At 38.8% G+C, this 17,836-nt stretch overlaps 1 protein-coding gene across 1 annotated transcript in view; it reads left to right on the top strand.

Moving 5' to 3' along the window:
* The window catches only part of PTPRN2 (protein tyrosine phosphatase receptor type N2), a 666,056-nt gene that overhangs the window by 202,072 nt on the left and 446,148 nt on the right, over nucleotides 1–17,836 (top strand). The window contains exons 9-10 of the mRNA XM_063301899.1: nucleotides 233–621; nucleotides 17,164–17,250. Coding sequence (XP_063157969.1) covers nucleotides 233–621; nucleotides 17,164–17,250 — 476 coding nt within the window. The remainder of the gene's footprint in view (nucleotides 1–232; nucleotides 622–17,163; nucleotides 17,251–17,836) is intronic.

Here is a 17,836-nt window from a genome sequence, read left to right as displayed (position 1 = left end):
AGATTTTTTTTTTGTTCTTCAGTGCTGCCTAAGTAATACTGGAAGTTACACTTTTAGCTTAGATGAATTCCAGGGTTTTTCATCCTCAATAAATGGCCAATAACATAAAAAGTGCTGATGTAATTCATGTAACATGAGCTCTCTGTAAACTCTATACTGTAAAGCTGAACTGATGAATTGCACACAAGCAACTCTAATAAACTAGATGTATTTGTGGTTTTGTTTATTATAGGAGGACCACTTAGGTTCAAAGGTCCCCGATTACCTGAGTAAGAATATGGTAACTGAAAATCTTCCTAGGGCATATTTGTCCAAAGAATCCTTTAAAACAGAAATGAAGAAATCAGAGGATTTAGATCTCTCTTCTTCATCTGAAGAAGTAAAGGTTGGGATTGAAAATGTGAAGAGTGAAACATTCTCAAGGGAACTGATAGCTGAAAAGAAAGCAGAGTCCGAGCCCAACTCCAAGGAGCTAACTGAGCTTCATCACTGGATTAAGAATACTTGGCTTCAAGATGAAAGTGTGTATGAAGCAACTCAGGAAAAGATGGGAGAAGGCCTCAAGTTAGATGCAAAGTCTTCTAAAGAGGAAGAATATGGCTACATTGTGACAGAGAAAGAGTAAGTATGGATATTAAATTTTTATTTATGAACTTGATTCCTCATTGCTGTCCATTGATGTTAGAATAATTAATTAATCATTCAGAATTTTATTTAGATTTAATATTTGCACACTGCCTCCAAAACCAAGTTTTTCTAACAATATAGCTGAATCTTGTTTCCCCAATCTGGTGTCTTTGGGATGTGCTGGAGGGCCAATTTCCAGAATTTCCACATATATGGCTTCCTTTGGAAAAAAAAGTAGAATACTATTTTGACTATTTCAAGGTGTTGGTTATCACCTTTAAAGCCCTACATGGCATGGGGCCAGGCTACCTGAGGGACCGCCTCTTCCTCGCTACATCAACCTGTCCTACCCGATCATGCAGAGAGGGCATGCTGCAGACCTCGTTGGTAAGATAATTCTGTCTGGCAGGGTCCAGGAGGCAGGCCTTCTCTGTGGTAGCTCTTACCCTCTGGAACATTCTTCCCCCGGAGGTGAGGCTAACTCCATTGCTCCTGGCCTTCTGGATGAATTTGAAGACCTGGCTCTTCCACCTGGCTTGGGGCGGGGAGGGGAACAGTCATGCCTAGGGTTGGCTAGTACCCTGAAGTGCCCCTCCCATGCAAGGACTGAATTAGATCATAGCCATCTGGACTTTATTTTTATCTATATTTATTAGCTATTCGTAATTGTTTTTATATAGTGCACTTTAATATATTGTAATTTTATTATATATTTAATGTTTTATTGATTATTTTGTTGTAAATCGCCCCGAGTCCCTCTGGTGGGAGGAGACAGGCGGTGACAAATTTGATAAATAAATAAAAATAAATAATTTTTCTTGGCTACCGTTTCTCCCAGGTTGCTTTGCTAAAAAAGTAATAGTTTTCATATTTCCTATGTAAATGTCCAAAAGAAGACGATTTGTCTACTTCGCACTCTGTCCTTTAATGGTCTAGTGATTTGAGGAGAGAAGTATTAATGGCTTGAAGGATGTGTGTTTTAAATATTAGACTTCACAGTACAAAACATGATAAATGTTATACATGAATTTTTTTCTCCCTAATTTATTATGTTCATATTTGAATTAGAACTTTTGCTCTGTGTCTCTCTCTAAAATCAAGAATTTTTTTCAGAAGACTTTACAGAAGTCAGTGAGCTTTGGGCTAAATCTTTTTGTCAAAGCTTTTCTTTTCTTTTTTTAAGACTAAAGCTTTTGTGCTCTGACTTTTGTACATAGGTCTCACTATTGATCATTTATACTTTAATCTTCCCCTTCTCATTTTTCTGCTTTTAAAAAACCATTCTGTGGAACTTGGATTTGTTCATTTACAGTATTTCAGTTCTTGTTTCTGTGCTTTATCACATGGAGACCATCAGGTTATTATTACATGAAATTAAATGCTTACGGGCAGTTTTGGGGGGAGAATATTAAAGAGTGTATGGAGAATGTAAGTATAGGCTGAAAACAGGGCCGCAACTAGGGTCTGTGTCACCCGGGGCAAGCATGGATTCCGTGCCCATTTTGGCACCCCCCCAGTGCTCATTTTGGTGGCCCCCCCAGCGTGGCACCTGGGGCACATGCCCTGCTTCCCCCCCCCCCCCACCTGGTTGCGGCCCTGGCTGAAAATCTCTAAAGCAAGCAAAGGGTTTTCCCCTCTCCAATTATAATTACAGAGCAGAAGTAAGGAAATATATATAAGTAGACCATTCTTTCCTGACATTTTCACATTTTCCAACTACATTGTTATAAACAAAGTTTAAACATATACACATGAACATACCCATAAAGCCTGATAATATCAAAATGATATTAAGAGTATAATTCCAGATAAGGATCTCTCTTAGATAAGGATCCTGCTATTCCTCCTGAAACTCTACATTGTAGTTTCTGTGTCTTAGAATTTTATTAGCACAGTTGGTTATAATAAAGAAATGAAACTCTTCCAGCAGAAACCAGTCTTCTGTTGACAAAAGGGGACCTGCACGTACTATATGGAGGTTAATAACTTGAAGTCTGTTTTACTTTGTGAGCTCAGATGTGACTGAAAGAAACTTGTACTCTGCAATATAGTTAAAATAATGTCAGAGGTGATTCATTCATTCTTGGATTCTTAGTCATCATCCCAAAAGATGACTTCACTGTATAGCAAAGACCAGTTATTTTAATTATGCCATGGAACTGAGATAAATATTTTCCTTAGGTGTCTCAAAGAAAAGATTTGTGGTGGTTTAAAGACCTGTCAAAACGGCAGCTTGTTAGCAGAAGAACGATAGGTCACTCCTGCTGTTTGTCAAGCGGCCTTTCAGATCTGAACAGCCTTGTGATCTATACTGATCCATATTAACTATCGGCACTAACCTTGGGGGAGAATTTAACTTTAGTGTAATTAATAGTTTGGCAAAAATCTTCCTCAATTCTGCTTTAGCAAATGTTCTAGCAGATTATGAGTGTAGTTAATGGCACAATTTCTACTATGTCCTAATAGGGTAACTCAACTTCAAAAATTATACGTTGGGTTCAGATTTAGACATAAAATAGAACCACTGTAATCAATGAATAGTCATAACTAACAGATTCAATTGATGTCAGTAGGTCTATTGTAAATTAGTCTTTAATTAAATGAGCACTAAGTTTGAATAATAGGGGACGTGGCGGCGCTGCGGGTTAAACCACTGAGCTGTCGATCGGAGGGTCGGCAGTTCGAGACTGCGCGGCGGGGTGAGCTCCCGTTGCTCGTCCCAGCTCCTGCTCACCTAGCAGTTCGAAAACATGCAAATGTGAGTAGATCAATAGGTACCGCTTTGGCGGGAAGGTAACGGCGTTCCGTGTCGTCATGCTGGCCACATGACCCGGAAGTGTCTATGACAACGCCGGCTCTAAGGCTTAGAAACGGAGATGAGCACCGCCCCCTAGAGTCGGACACGACTGGACTTTACGTCAAGGGAAACCTTTACCTTTACTAAGTTTGAATAGGAGTGAAATGACAAATCTGCCAAGATTGACTTGACATGGAATGTAGTTGTGAATAAAGTCTGCTAGCATCTGTCATTTTCTACACAAAAAAGAGTTTATATATGGGATAAAATGGGATCATTTTAAGGGTACATTAAGGAAAACTGCATACAAATGTCCATACTGTATAATAGGGAAGGCTGCAAAAGGCAGGGAACAACAACAACAATTTATTAAACTTGAATATTGCCCGACTCCCAACAACTCTGGGCAGCTCACAGCAATCAAACTGAATGCAGATTGTACAGGAATTTTTTAAAAATTATAAACATAGCCAGAAGAGATTGGGGTAAGATTGGGAGAAAGGAAAGATATACCTCTTTGGGATGATGCAGAGATAAAAATTACTGAAGCTTGCAGCCATATTGATTTAACTGCACAACTATAGTTTTCTAGCAATCTATAGAAACTCTTACTGGTGCTGTGGCATTTACTTACACACACTGTTGTCTCTTTTTTGTTAGCCAAATAAATGCTGGCTGTGTTTACCAGTGGCAAAATAAATCTATACTTGAAACCACATGCTCATAGAAGCATTGCCCCAAGTGTAGCTTAGCAGGGGAAGCCAGCTTGTCCTCTTTTATTCACTCAGTGCAGTGTTTCACCACCAACTCATCTCTCTGTGTTTCATAAAGTGCTTTCATCATAAATTCATGGTCAGTGATGGCATTTGGGACTTGAGGCTGGATCCAGAGCACGGACAGGCAAATGGAAAGTAATGGCAACCTTGGAGCAGAAAGCCCTGACAAGAGACTAAAATGGGGGACAGCCTCAGGATCCAGCCCAAACTGTGTTGTAGTTAACTTGCCCCAGTCTGACGATAGCAGGGAAGCACATGATGTGGAGACATGTTCATAATCTGCCACCTTTGCAGGTCTCTAACCAGTTGTCTGGGATTAAATTTCACGGTGGGTGGGATGGCTGGCAATGCATGACATTTGGATCTGGGCCCAGTGCTGTTCCAAAATATATGCTTGCAGTAAATGTGTGCCCATGTTTACTACTTTTTCTTCCTAAACATGCTGACTTGTGTCTTTTATCCCTTTGTCCCTTCTCCAATGCTGCATTTAGCACTTTTGCAGAACATGGAACCAAAATGCAGGAATCAAACCACAAATGAGGAATGGTAGTATGTAACTAAATGCACAGAAAAAATTCGGAGGGGTATCTCTCAGGAAAGCATGGAAGATGGTGGCTTCTCTTTATCATCAGTAGATAGTAAAGGCCTGCAAAACTGCACAAGAAGACAGAACTAAGAGTGCTGAAGTGTTTTCTTAGGAAGCCCCCCCCCCAAGTTAGGGCATAATAAATGCAGATTTCCTCAAGTCTGCTGAATACATATATTTAAAGGGTGGAGGGTGGTGTTCTTGCAGTTAGTTACAAGAATGATGTATGTGAATATTCTGTCTTTCACTATATCTCCTCTTTGGCTACTTACGCTTCTATTAAATCCCAAGAGAAGCCATCAGGAGGGAATTCCTCCTGGGGCCTTTTCAGTATGGATACTATGGTAACTCTTGAATAGAGAGTCTTACCTTTGTGAAATGGTTGGACAAGTTCTCCTTCCTCTCTAGAAATTTGGTGAAATTGTCTGTTCAGTTTCACTTCTCACAAATTTTCTGGAGAATTTGGAAAGGCTATCACTTCCAGCTTAATTTTTCAATACAAGAAAACTAAATTAGAAAATGAGATAAGTGCAAAGAAAAAAAAGTACTGCTAAAACATACCCTGTCCTTTCCTTTTCAAGTGTTTCAGAGATGTAGGCGGATCCTGTGTTTATTTGAACTAAGACTACTCAAGTATTGCCTCTGTTAGTGTCACATTTCCATAATTGCTCTGGAGAGCTGATTTTCCTTCATTCCTCCATTCCTGTTACTTTTTCCATGATATGTAATCTCCATTGACCTTCATAGTCTGACCACTGAAATTGATTTTTGCAAAGTGTCATCTGCTTTATAAATTGGTCTGGACTTGAATCTGTCTGAGTTAAAAGGTTTAAATTTCACACCTATTTGTGGGGGGAAGGAGAAGGAAGGTATGTGCATAACATGTGGCAAGCAGAGATTTGCTGCCCTGTCAAAACAGAAGTAAGCTTATGAATGTTCAGTAGCTAATAAAGCCTTAGAGGAAACAAAGCTGGAAAAAATGGATTGGAGCCAGCTGAAGCTAAATTGCAGGGTTCTTAAAACCATTACTCCTCGCTTGTTTGAGATCTTAGGGAACAGAATTTGGGAAATGCTATCCCTGGCACGATATGGCCCACCAAATACAAATCCTTAATAAATGGGGTTGCTGCATTCAGCATCTCCTTTGAATTTCAATTTAGCTGAAATTCAAGACACAAGGCTGAATCCAATGGGAAATCTTGTGCAGCTCTTGTAGATGCTAATATTTATTTATTTATGCATACAGAATAAAGAATCCTGGCATACATGTGATACATTCCTTTTATGCGTCCTTTACATTACAGTTGAGCCCTGACATGCTATTCACATAAGCATTTAGACACACAACACAAGAACATAAGATAACCCACTTTTATTGATTGGTTTATCTTTGCACTTGATCCTCCCTTTAGAGGATAGCTTTCCCAACAAACTTTCAACAATGGCTTTTAGTGGACTGGTATTAATTTGAAAGCAATACTCATACAGACAAATATTGAATATATTGGCTGGACCTTTGAGGAACCCCAAGAAGTTAGTTCTTTCCAAATCTTCAGTCCTTTTTTTTGTTTTTTTGCAAAACATCTCAGTGTTTCTCTCCTGTTTTGTTGTTGTTGTCTCTAAAAAGGACAAAGTTTTATTATGGATCACAAACTGGTTTTTCAGTGATATAAGAGACAGAATTATCATGTCAGTGTTACTACTTCTTGGAATATTAATAAGGCCCCAATGAGGAACCTCAGAGATTTTTAAAAATTATTATATGGAATTCCAAATGGATGTAAATACATTGACAGATTGAGAAGCACAGTGACTGATGAACTTCAGCATAAAGGATTTCTGGAACACAACTCTTACATTTGAAAACATTTGAACATTTGCTAACTTAAGCTCAGAGCTTTCAGGAAATGTTGAGGGAATATACTCTAATTTGGTTTCCTGCTTGGCTGTGTAGCTGGGGATCTTGTAGACAGTTGGAAAGCTGGCTAGTGAGTAACAGAAACGCTTTCCAAAATGTAGAGAACTTGCTGAAGTTTATTCTCCCCAGTCCTTTGAGCATTCAAGGACAGGGGTTGAAAACAAAAACACTTTGGAGCCTTAGCAGTCCAAACTACTGTAAGAACTGAAAGTATCATTCAAAATAAAATGCCTATCAAAGGACGTAAAGTCTTCTGGAGGAGCAGTTTGGAGCTTGCTGTCCTGCACCCTCAGCAACAGTCACTCTAAGCAGTCCAGCCTCAGCAGTGGGCATATAAGCAGCTCCTTACTTGCATAGTCTCTAGTTCCCTTCCTTCCCTCCTGATGGAGGCTTTCCAGCTTGAGGGAGTTCTGAGTTCCCTTTTCTGCCTGGGCAATGAATTTAGTCTAGGCCAGGCAGGTAGATGGATGGGGGGAGTTTGCTTGTACAAGCTTGATAAAATAATCTAGCAGATGCTGTCTCTGCAGGCTTCTCCTTGTTGTCTTCTGACAAATGTCATCTCCCTCTTCTCCAACCTCCACCTGCTCCTTCATCAGAGCAGCTTTTCTGCACATCAGGCACTGAGTCGGCAGATATTCCTGCTCTGCTGCTGTGGTTTAATCAAAAGGAGGCTGGTGTTTCTCCTTCACCACAGCCTACTGTTTTCTGTATCAGTGTTTCTCAACCTCAGCAGTTTTAAGATGTGTGGACTTCAACTCCCAGAATCCTCCCAGAATGCTGGCTGGGGAATTCTGGGAGTTGAAGTCCACATATCTCAAAGTTGCTGAGGTTGAGAAACACTGTTCTATATCAACCCACTGGTGCATTTTTCTCTTAAGGTGTTGCTATTATTGAGTTCATAGTATTTCACAGGCGTTGAAACTGTATATATGCAAATATTAAAACAAATCCAAATCAGGAATGGGAAAAAAATTCAACAGATTTCCAGAATTCATGCCTAAACAGTGGGTTCAGTAATTGAAAGGAAACGACTTTACCATAACTTGTCTTTTTTCCCTTTAGATTTTAAAATTTTAAAATAGAGAAAACTGACTGAAGACTGCATGTTTCTTTTTTTTAATGGGAGAAATGCTTCACACATTTACAGCAATTGGAATTCTTTACCCAGAGGCTGCTTATCCCACAGCACTTCATGGAATGATCATGTAACTGTGTGACCTTGCATGGTTTCCTAATCGTTCCATGAAGTGCTGCCAGAAAAGCTAGTTCTGGACAAAGAGGTGTTAAAGAAAAATATGCAAGATCTCCCACCAGCTTAACTTTTTAAAAAGATAAAGCAGATTATTTGGAGGAAATCAAACACTAGCTTAATCCTATTTTTCCTATTGGTGTTTGTCCTAACCATTTATCCATCAGGAGTGGAACACTCAAACTGTGTCCCAGCAAGCTTCAAGAGATCTGATGATAGTTTTAAAAAATAAGGTAGCAGGATGTGATTATCTCTTACAGTAGGTCTGTAATGATTATAGTGTTTGAGTCCTTCACAGTTTCTAATCCATTGCAAGGAGAACCTGATGAAAGAATGGGCTTCCAGATCAAAGGCCATTCATTATTTTCTGCTAAAAGATCTTAGTGGAAGAATAAAGCTAACAGTATAAAATGTTCTTGAATGATTCAAACTATATTGGAAGAGAAACTGGACCTACAAATATATTTCAAGCAAACTTTTCACAAAGTCAGGATTTACCTTTTCACATATTACCCAGTTTGTTTATAGAACTCTTATTTATCTATCTATCTATCTATCTATCTATCTATCTATCTATCTATCTATCTATCAAATTTGTCACCGCCCATCTCCTCCAAATGGAGGGACTGTTACTGCAAGAACTACACACATACTTATTTTAAAGGAATAATATTTAGAATTCTCAAAAGACCCACTGGTTTAATTAACGTGATTTCAACTGTATTTAGTAATTGAAAATTAAAATCAATGGGTGGTATGTTGCCTGCTTCTATGAAAAACATTTTTTGCAGTACAATTTGTATGAATTTTATAAATTAGTTGATAGCTGTCATACTAGCGCATAATGTTCCAGACATGGTAGTTTGAGTTGGGATAATAAAACTGCTTGGTTAAAAATTGTTGCACACTTCCATGTATAATTAGGCTGAAGTCAGGTAAAGCGGAATGGGCATAAAGTTCTGTGTCAGATCTATTTGAGTGTTTGAGATTTTTTCCCCAGTTATAGAAAATCAGTTTCTTGTACTGAATTGACACAGGAAGACAATGTACTACATTAGGGTACTCGGGATTTATTTTAGGAAATCACTTATTCCATGCAGGATGAACTGTAAAATAATGCCTCCATTGTAATTAAAAATAGATAACTTAATGGGTGAGGCTTCCATCCACTAGGTCCTATCCCCTAATGGTACCTAGCCCTCTAGAGCAGGCAGGAGATGTGGCCATTAAATCAGACCATTTCCCCATCCTTATTCTAATATAATTTTTATCTCGATTCTATCAAACTGATTAAAGCTTCTAATTATGGAAAGGGTCTTGCTAGAGTAGGGGTAGTTCCTTGCAGGCATAATAGAGCAGATCCTAACTTCCTTCTTTCCCTCATGACTGTTGTGCCTGAGGAGGATCTGTTGCCTATCTCCTCAGGCTTTCTGATACTCTAATGACTTCAGCTCCGTTACCTCAAGACATGCTCTTTCTGAATCTCTGCTTCTTTTCCCCTGTTCCCTGATTATCTGTCTAACTACAAACTGAGCTGTTGATCGGAAGGTCGGCGGTTCGAAACCGCGCAGCGGGGTGAGCTCCCGTTGTTAATCCCAGCTCCTGCCCACCTAGCAGTTCGAAAACATGCAAATGTGAGTAGATCAATAGGTACCGCTTCGGCGGGAAGGTAACGGCGTTCCGAGTCGTCATGCTGGCCACATGACCCGGAAGTGTCTATGACAACGCCGGCTCCAAGGCTTAGAAACGGAGATGAGCACCGCCCCCTAGAGTCGGACTCGACTGGACTTTACGTCAAGGGAAACCTTTACCTTTACCTTACCCTGGTGATTAGTGGCACAATCTTGGGATGCAGCGGTTGTTTAATTGGCTTTAAGACTGGCCGGTTCATTGGCCTTTAAGGGCCACAGCGGAGCTAATGTTCACCTGTGTTTTGAGCTTGGAGAGGGCAAGCAGCTACTTCTGTTGCCTTTGAAGACTTGGTATAAGTTGATATTAACCATACTTAGCACCAGCTCTGTATTCAATTCACACCACATGTTGGATCTGACTTTGAACGTTGAACCTTATAGCTCAATCTTCTGCCCTAATTTTGGACTTCCTTGCTTTTTCCCATCCTGTTGTTTGACTTATTCCTTTGATTGTTTATCTTGCCCAGTGAAGAGATCTGGAGAGCCTGAAAATTTATATAATCTTTTGTGTAGTTTGGGTTGGTCTTAAATAAGAATTATTTGGTCAAGGATTTTGTTTTTTTTAACACCCATGGACCAGTATGGCAAATTGTTTCCTGTGATAGAGGGGTTGAACCTGCTGTAAGTATTTAGCCTTCAACATGAGAGGCAGGAAAGCATATAGAGCACTCTCACTCAGCCTCTTGGTCCCTTCATGTGGGAGTTTGGACAATATTAAAATGGCTCATTCTATCTGTCCCCATTTGAATGATCAGAAACTGGGAATGGCTCATCAAACCAAAGGTACTGCAGCTTCTGCTGAGTTTCCCCGAGGACAGGGTTAGACCTGTCAGTGTTAGTGTTCCATTATAGAAATCATGCATCTAGGGCTATTCTATCTGGGCTGCAAAAACCCTTATAACTGCTAGATAGAACAAAAGAGATACCGAGAAAATATATTATTTGCTGCCATCTAGTGCTCATCCTGATTTTTGCAGCCCTGTTAGGGTTGAACTTCATACATAAATTCATAGAATCTTTCCATTAGAAAGAGCTTTTAAAGCCCTAATCTTCTGCTTAAATGCAAGAATCTGCATTAAAGTACTGTCTGTTGAAAGCTGGCTGAACTCAGGGATGTCCTCAGGAAGAGGGTAAAAAAAGTCAAGATGGTTGCCACAACCATGCAATTGAAGCCCCACCCCTTTTTATGTGTGTTGTGATATGTGTAAAAAAGGAGTCAGGCTTCAGTCACATGGCTGTGGCTGCCATCTTGATTTTTTTGACCCCCCCACTCCCTGAGGAGACTCCTGGCCAACCAGCTTCTGCTTCTATATAACAAGGGAAGTTGACCAGCTTGCTTAATAATTAGTTCCACAGTCAATTTTTTTTTTCTGATGTTCAACTGGAATTCTGCGTATGTGCAGGATCTCATCCTTCTATTTCTTGTATGGTATGAGGTAGCCCACAGTGCATCTATTCTGTGTCAGAAACATACATATATAATTGATTTTGAGTTATTTTATGTCAAACAACATTATTAAAATGATATACCATCTCTGACCTGGGTATGTGTGTATATATAAACACATTGTTGCAAGTAATGTGGAGTTAGTAAACAGAGCCTGAAAACCTTTTGTTTTAGAATATTTTAATACTGAAAACTGTGAGAGGCATTTTTAAACATGCTCAGAAGTATAAGAACTTTGCTTTTGCCCATCTTTTCCTTCTGACATAAATATTAGAAAAAAAATGTGTCATTTTGCATCTTTGTTTTTATTGTTTTAACTTGAGTAGATTAAATACATTAAAAAGGCAGGCAATTGAAGCTTTGTGACACTGTTAGTTTACTATAAATTGCTTGCTAGTCTTCACTGTTTTTATTGGAAATAAGCTTTGACTGTTGGTGATAGAGAACACGTATTATAAGATAATGGAGTGGTGCAGGGGAGTATTGTTCCTCTCAAGAAATACTGAATTACACAATAATGAACCCCCCTGGGCAAAAAGAAAATTGTACTTTAAGAAAATAGTCATTTAAGATTATTTTATGAAACCAGGTAAGACTGTTTTTACCAAGGCTGGTAACAGGCTTGGTTTACTGGGATCTTTTGTAGCGTTCTTCACAGTTGATTGGCCATTTGTATTTTTGTTGTTTTATTGGCCATTTGTGATGGATACTCAGCCAGCCCACAGCAAATGCTCCAGCTGACCCCCTTGTGGGTTGCCACACTGCAGCTGGCAAGTACATCTTCATGCATTTGCTCGCTAGTGGTACTACAACAGGTTGAGGAATTATGGGTTGGATTGCGCCCCTTGTCTTTGTAGAAGACCACTGGTGGTCATGCTGATGGGTAAGTGAAATTTCCTAGTGCTGATAGTGCTATGGGGACCTGGGATCTATGCTTCCCCTCAGTTCTCTGTCCCATTACAGTGTTTCTAGAAGAAGATGGGAGATTTGGTTGATGCAGAGAGGAGCCACCATGGAAAGTCTCCATCAGACACCATTTGCAGCTAGACCTGGTTCTATAGTGAAGAGCAATATTTCTGTTGCATCACAAAATCAATGCATGCATTTCATTTCATACCACCACCTCCTGTTAAAAACAAAAATAATGTTAAGTATCAGCCTTGCTGCTATGACAATTATTCATGTGAACAATCAATGTTTGTAATGAGATCCTGCTGCATACTGTACAGTGAACACAGTGTTGGGATTAAAACAAGGTTCAAATCCTCACTTACCTCATAGTTTGCTCCAGGGATAGCCTCCAGTTGTCAGGCTCACTTAGCCATAATGTTGATGTAAAAATAAAATGGGACCCTCTGCACATTTGGTTGTTTGTACTGGAGGTGCCTTAAGTCTAGGGAAGACTGCATTAAAATGTTTCAAATAAATTCAGAATAAAATATACTGCCATGAACTGCTTGGAGGAAGAAAAGGGAATGCACAACAAAAAATAATACATGTGTTTGATTTGAGAAGTTAGCAAAAAAGTTCTTTTTGGAAGGATATAAATGGCACTAAAACTGAAGTCTATAACTAATACTTTGTGAGGCAAATGAACTCAGAATATATTTCAGTTTGAATGTCTTGATACACTGTTGTGCTATATCTTTTTTTGACACTAGTTAAATGGGCCTTTGCTGTCTTTCACCAACATAAATACACCATGTCTGGGTAGTCCCCCGCCCCAAAGAATTCTACCTGGCCTCTTCTTTTGCTGCTTATAATGCTGAACTTAGAGGCTTGTTCATTCCACAAAAGTTTTAATTGATTACCTGCTCTTTCCCATTATTTTATTTCATGCTTTTAAAATTGAATGATTATAGGGAGAAATGGCTCTTTGGCTCTTTTCAGGGTGATGGCTGGTATAATTTAACTGTAGCACAGAAGAATTCTCCCAGTTTCTCTGGCTAGAGAGGAAAGAGTGATTTCGTTTGTAGAGTCATTGAAGACCCATTGCCTTCCTGTTTGTGGCCATGCTAAGAGGGAGCAAATTTATCTTTGAGCCTCTCACTGACTGCCCCAGAAATTATTTGGTTATTCCACTTCCAGGAGCAGCAGCATCTTTTGCTTGTTTCTGGCCCATGTCAGAGAAACAGAGGGCTAAAAACAGGGCTAAATTTGGTAGAGGCACAGATCAAATCTGATTCTAGTCCTCCCTTAGGCCCAGAAGACAGGTGGGTAACCTTGGGCTAGTCCTTCCTTCTCAACCCTACTCAGCATCAGGCTCTGTGACAAGCTGACTGATAAACAAAACCCCTTGTTGCATCATGGATTAATAAGCTTCACTGTAAGCACTAGGTGAGCACAGAAATTTGGCAGAATCAGAGTGATAAATGACAGTGAAGCATACAACTTGCATATTAGGCAGGATTTCTATCAAAGAGGATATTTGGAGGTTTTGTTTCTGTATGCTTTCTAAACCAACATTGTTTCTGAGAGTTTAGGCATCAAACGCAAGACTTGAATAGTTATCACCTTTATTTGTGATTTTTGCAGGCCAAGAGTTGTGTTTTGTTGAGTGAATGTGTACTTGCATGCCATTGATTTGTACTTAATCTGTGTCCATAAGAGTAATTATAGAAGGGGAAATGACAATGTTGTCATTGTTCCTTTTCGTCTTGCCGAGCAGGTTTTCAATCTTGTTGAAAGTTAGCACCAAAGGCTCTGATCCCTTTACCACTCTTCCTTTGCAACTCATTTTAGCATTCCATTTTGATTTTGTAGCCTGCAGAAATATAGTTTTAAGTGTACAAATGATAGCAAGGAAATGCCAACAAAATATTGTACAGCTTTTCCTGCACCTCTGGATAAATATAATACTGTAGTGTTTTGTTGTGTGTGAATATGCATGTGTTTTTAAAAAAGCCTGCTCTGATTTCTGACACCTGTCATCCCCGCAGATTTGAACCACTGTCCTCAGGAGTGAAGGATCTAATTAACACACAGGCTCTGGTGTCATGACAGTAGCTTGCTTTCACAGTGCCTTGAGAAGTACCATAGTTCTTTCAACTCACAGCTGAAGCCTGAAACTCAAAGGTTGCTTTTTAAATGAATAACACAGATACTGTATTTTTCCCTTTTTAAAAATACTAAAATTCCTTTTTATTTTTTTTAAACATGGCAAAATAATTGAATTATGTAAAGAGAAAGAATGTACATTTAAATTCTAGCCTGCAGAGAATAGTATCTTTGTATAAAGCAGAATGTCTCTTGAGTTCTTTGGTAGGGAATGTATGATATTTGGAAGAAATCAAGAATTTTTCTGTCCTAGCTAGAATTCAAATGAAGAATCTATTATATAAATAGACATACCCCCAGGGACTATATATATTAAAGTGCTTTAAACTAAATATTAAGAGCAACATTTCTCTGCCTAATATGCAAGTTGTATGCTTCACTGTTATGATAACATTAATCTTACTCATAATAATAAATGGGTCAATATTGGCATTGCAATAATTAAAAACAAGAGGCTGATTGGTTTGGCTGATTCATTTTTTCACAAGCCTCCATAGAGGTCATTTACTTCAATAAGAATTTTGATAATAATTCTATTTTTATTTATGGCTTTTTATTTAAATGTATGATGAAATTCTGAAGTAACCCTTGACATATGTTGAGGTATATAGCTGTTGTGTTTGATTCCATATGCAGGTAAAAATAATATATGAAGTTATAACTTTCTGATTACTATTTAATGTACAATTCATGAAGCTTCTTAAAGTCAAAATTAGCCTTCCAAAACTGATATGCTCCAAATATTTTGGACATCTCCCATAATCTCCATCTAATGTAGAATCATAGGATGTAAGGATAAGAATCTATTTTGGAGAGATCTCATCCAACACAGAACAGGAATCAACATTACTTCAGCATTCCTGACAGATGGCTATCCAGCCTCTGCTTAAATACAGCGAAGGAGAATCCATCACTTCCCAAAGCAATCTGTTCCATTGCTGAGCAGCTCTGACTATTAGGATATAGCCATCCAAAATCTGCTTCCTTATAATGTAAAGCCACTGTTTCTTGTTTTGTCTTTTGGAGCAGTGCTGAACAAGTGCATCCCACCTTCCATATGACAGCCCTTCAGATACTTGAAAAAATCTTACACTCTTCTCCAGACTAAACACACCAAATGTTTTCAACTATTCCTCATAGGTTTTTCCTTCCTTACCATCTTGGTTGCTCTCCTCTAGATATGCTCTAGTTTGTCAGTTAAATGCCCAGAATTGGGTGCAGTATTCCAGGTGTAATCAAAGTACACGATGTCCACTGTACTCTTGTGATCACCTAAAATGGTCACTCTCAAAAAGAAAGGAGCTAATGACTTGTCCCTATTAAATCCATGCTGACTTTTGCACAGCAATGTATTCTTTTCTAAATGTTCACAAACTGACTGCTTAATATTCTGTTCCAGACTTTTGCTTAGAATCAAAGTCAGCTGACCAGTCTGTAGCTACCTAGTTCCTCCTTTTTCCTCTTTTTAAAGAAGGAGCTATATTTGCCCTTCAGCCCTCTAGCACCATGCCCCTTCTCCACGATTTCTTTTGAGGAATTTAGTGCTGGCCTTTATGTATCCTCAGTGGTTTCCTAAGCTGTCTCCCAATTCTTCTTCTCAATGAAAAGAAGTGCAGTTGTATTGAGATGTTCCCAATCCTTTCACTTGAGGATTTCTGCCTTAGTACTTCCCTAAGCTTATTCAAATTTGCTCCCCTAAAATTTGCCTATGGTCCAATTTTCTTTTCTGTAGTATACTGAAACCCAGACTAATGTGATCACTTCCTCCCAAAGTTCTCACTGCTTTTACCTTTTTAGCCAGCTTTTCCCTATTGGTTAGGATCAGATTTATGAGATCCAATCTCTTGTCTCTTCTTCAAGTTTCTGAGAAATGAAACAGACAGCAAGACCACTGAGGAATTTGAAGGACTTTGAGTCTTGGATGTGTCAGTTTTTCAACAGATGTCCAGATAATTTTAATTTTCCACTATTACTAGGTGTCTTATCCCTGAAAGTTCTGTATCTGCTCCAGGAGAGTTTTATCCAGATCATCTGCCTGGCTTGGCAGTGTACAGTAATAATATTGCTATTTGCCCTACCTTGCATTCTTATCCAAGAATATGGCCAACATATCTCTAAGGCACAAGAGGGGAAAAAAATCAGTGTACCTTTCTTTGAGCTTAATTTGTCTCTCTCTTTTGCTTTATATAAACTACAGTTGTTGCAAACATTGTTTTACAATATAACATGAGCATCCCTGTAGTGAAATCTGTGTGATGGGTGGAAAAGTACGTATTACTTCATACTTGTATGTGTTTTGTATATGCTGTTTTTTTGATTGCTGGAATTATGTAAATATTCTGTAATCCCATTTGATTTAAAATGTTGCAGACAACATATTGCAATCCCATTTTCCAGTTTAAAAAAAAAGATATTCAGAAAGGTCTGAATACAAGATCTTTGTATACCACACAGAGACGTGTCTCCTCCTCAATTACTGCCTGTGGGATGGTGTACTTAGTTCTTCTTTTTATTCTTGAATTTATAATGTTTTTGTCATTTGCTGGGCAAGAATTCATTTAGCAACTAATGAATGGGGAGGTGGATTCTTCCTTGTCCATTTGATAGAGGCTTGCAATTTACTTCCATTGTTTGTCGCTAGCCTCATCTTGCCATTTTTCTCTTACATCGTTTTTTTCCCTTTTCTTTTCTTTCTTTTTAAACTGCATTACATTTTTTATTGGGGACCAAGATGAACTGGTCCCTGCATCATTGGACCCATTACACTTCCTAACAATTCCATTTACACCTTATTGTTTGTCTTATTGCTGGAAAATTCAGGTGATTCATCATGCCTGGGAAAGCACCTGATCCCATTTCCCTTGATATCGCAATCACTATGTGACAGGAATACTGTAAGCATTGCCTTTCAACCTACCTAACAGGCTAAGGTGATAACTCTTTGGGGATTTTTAGCCTCTCATGTATTGATGAGTTCCATTTTTGTAATGCTGTTTTCTTGCTTCTTTTCAACAGCCCACTGAGTGAGGAAAAAGGTTTGGACTTAATAAAGGAAGTTGCCAGTCTTCTGAAGCTCCAGATGACAGCATTTGCTGATATCAAGTATGTGCACAAGAGTTGGAACCTTTCTGCTAATGTCTCCTTAAATTTCTAGCTGACATCAACATTGGAATTTGTCCTCTGATGTGACAGCCAAAAAACAAAACAAACCACAACCCCCTCAGTGATTCTATTGTCCTGAGATGACATGTCATATTAAAAATGATGTGTAAGGGAAAAAAACACATGTCTCTCAATGCTGTAATAGAGTGAGGATTATTCAATCAAGTTCACTAGCAGTTGGTTCACAGAAAGCATTCAACCTTACAGATTTACCCATGAGAGTTAAACATGCAAAATGTTTAATTCAGAGGCAGAGTATACATCTGGAGTGTCTGTCAGTACACTGCATGTACCTTCTAGTTGGTGGGATATGGGCAATAGTACATTGGCTTGCAAAAGAGGCTCTATATTGGAGGTCCTAGCTTGCATAAAATCGTGTGAGCATCCTTGGAGTATAACGTGGCTTTACTTTACTTGTCTAGGATACTGGCCAAAATGTATCAGGAATAACCAATATTGTCCTTGACATTGCTATGGAATGCTGCTTGTGGCATCAGTGTAACTGCAGCTGGTAACTTAGTCTACA

The sequence above is a fragment of the Candoia aspera genome, chromosome 4 (assembly GCF_035149785.1).
Source record: "Candoia aspera isolate rCanAsp1 chromosome 4, rCanAsp1.hap2, whole genome shotgun sequence".
Taxonomy (NCBI): Eukaryota; Metazoa; Chordata; class Lepidosauria; order Squamata; family Boidae; genus Candoia; species Candoia aspera.
Note: the sequence above shows the minus strand (reverse complement) of the source record. Positions and strands in the feature narration are given on the sequence as shown.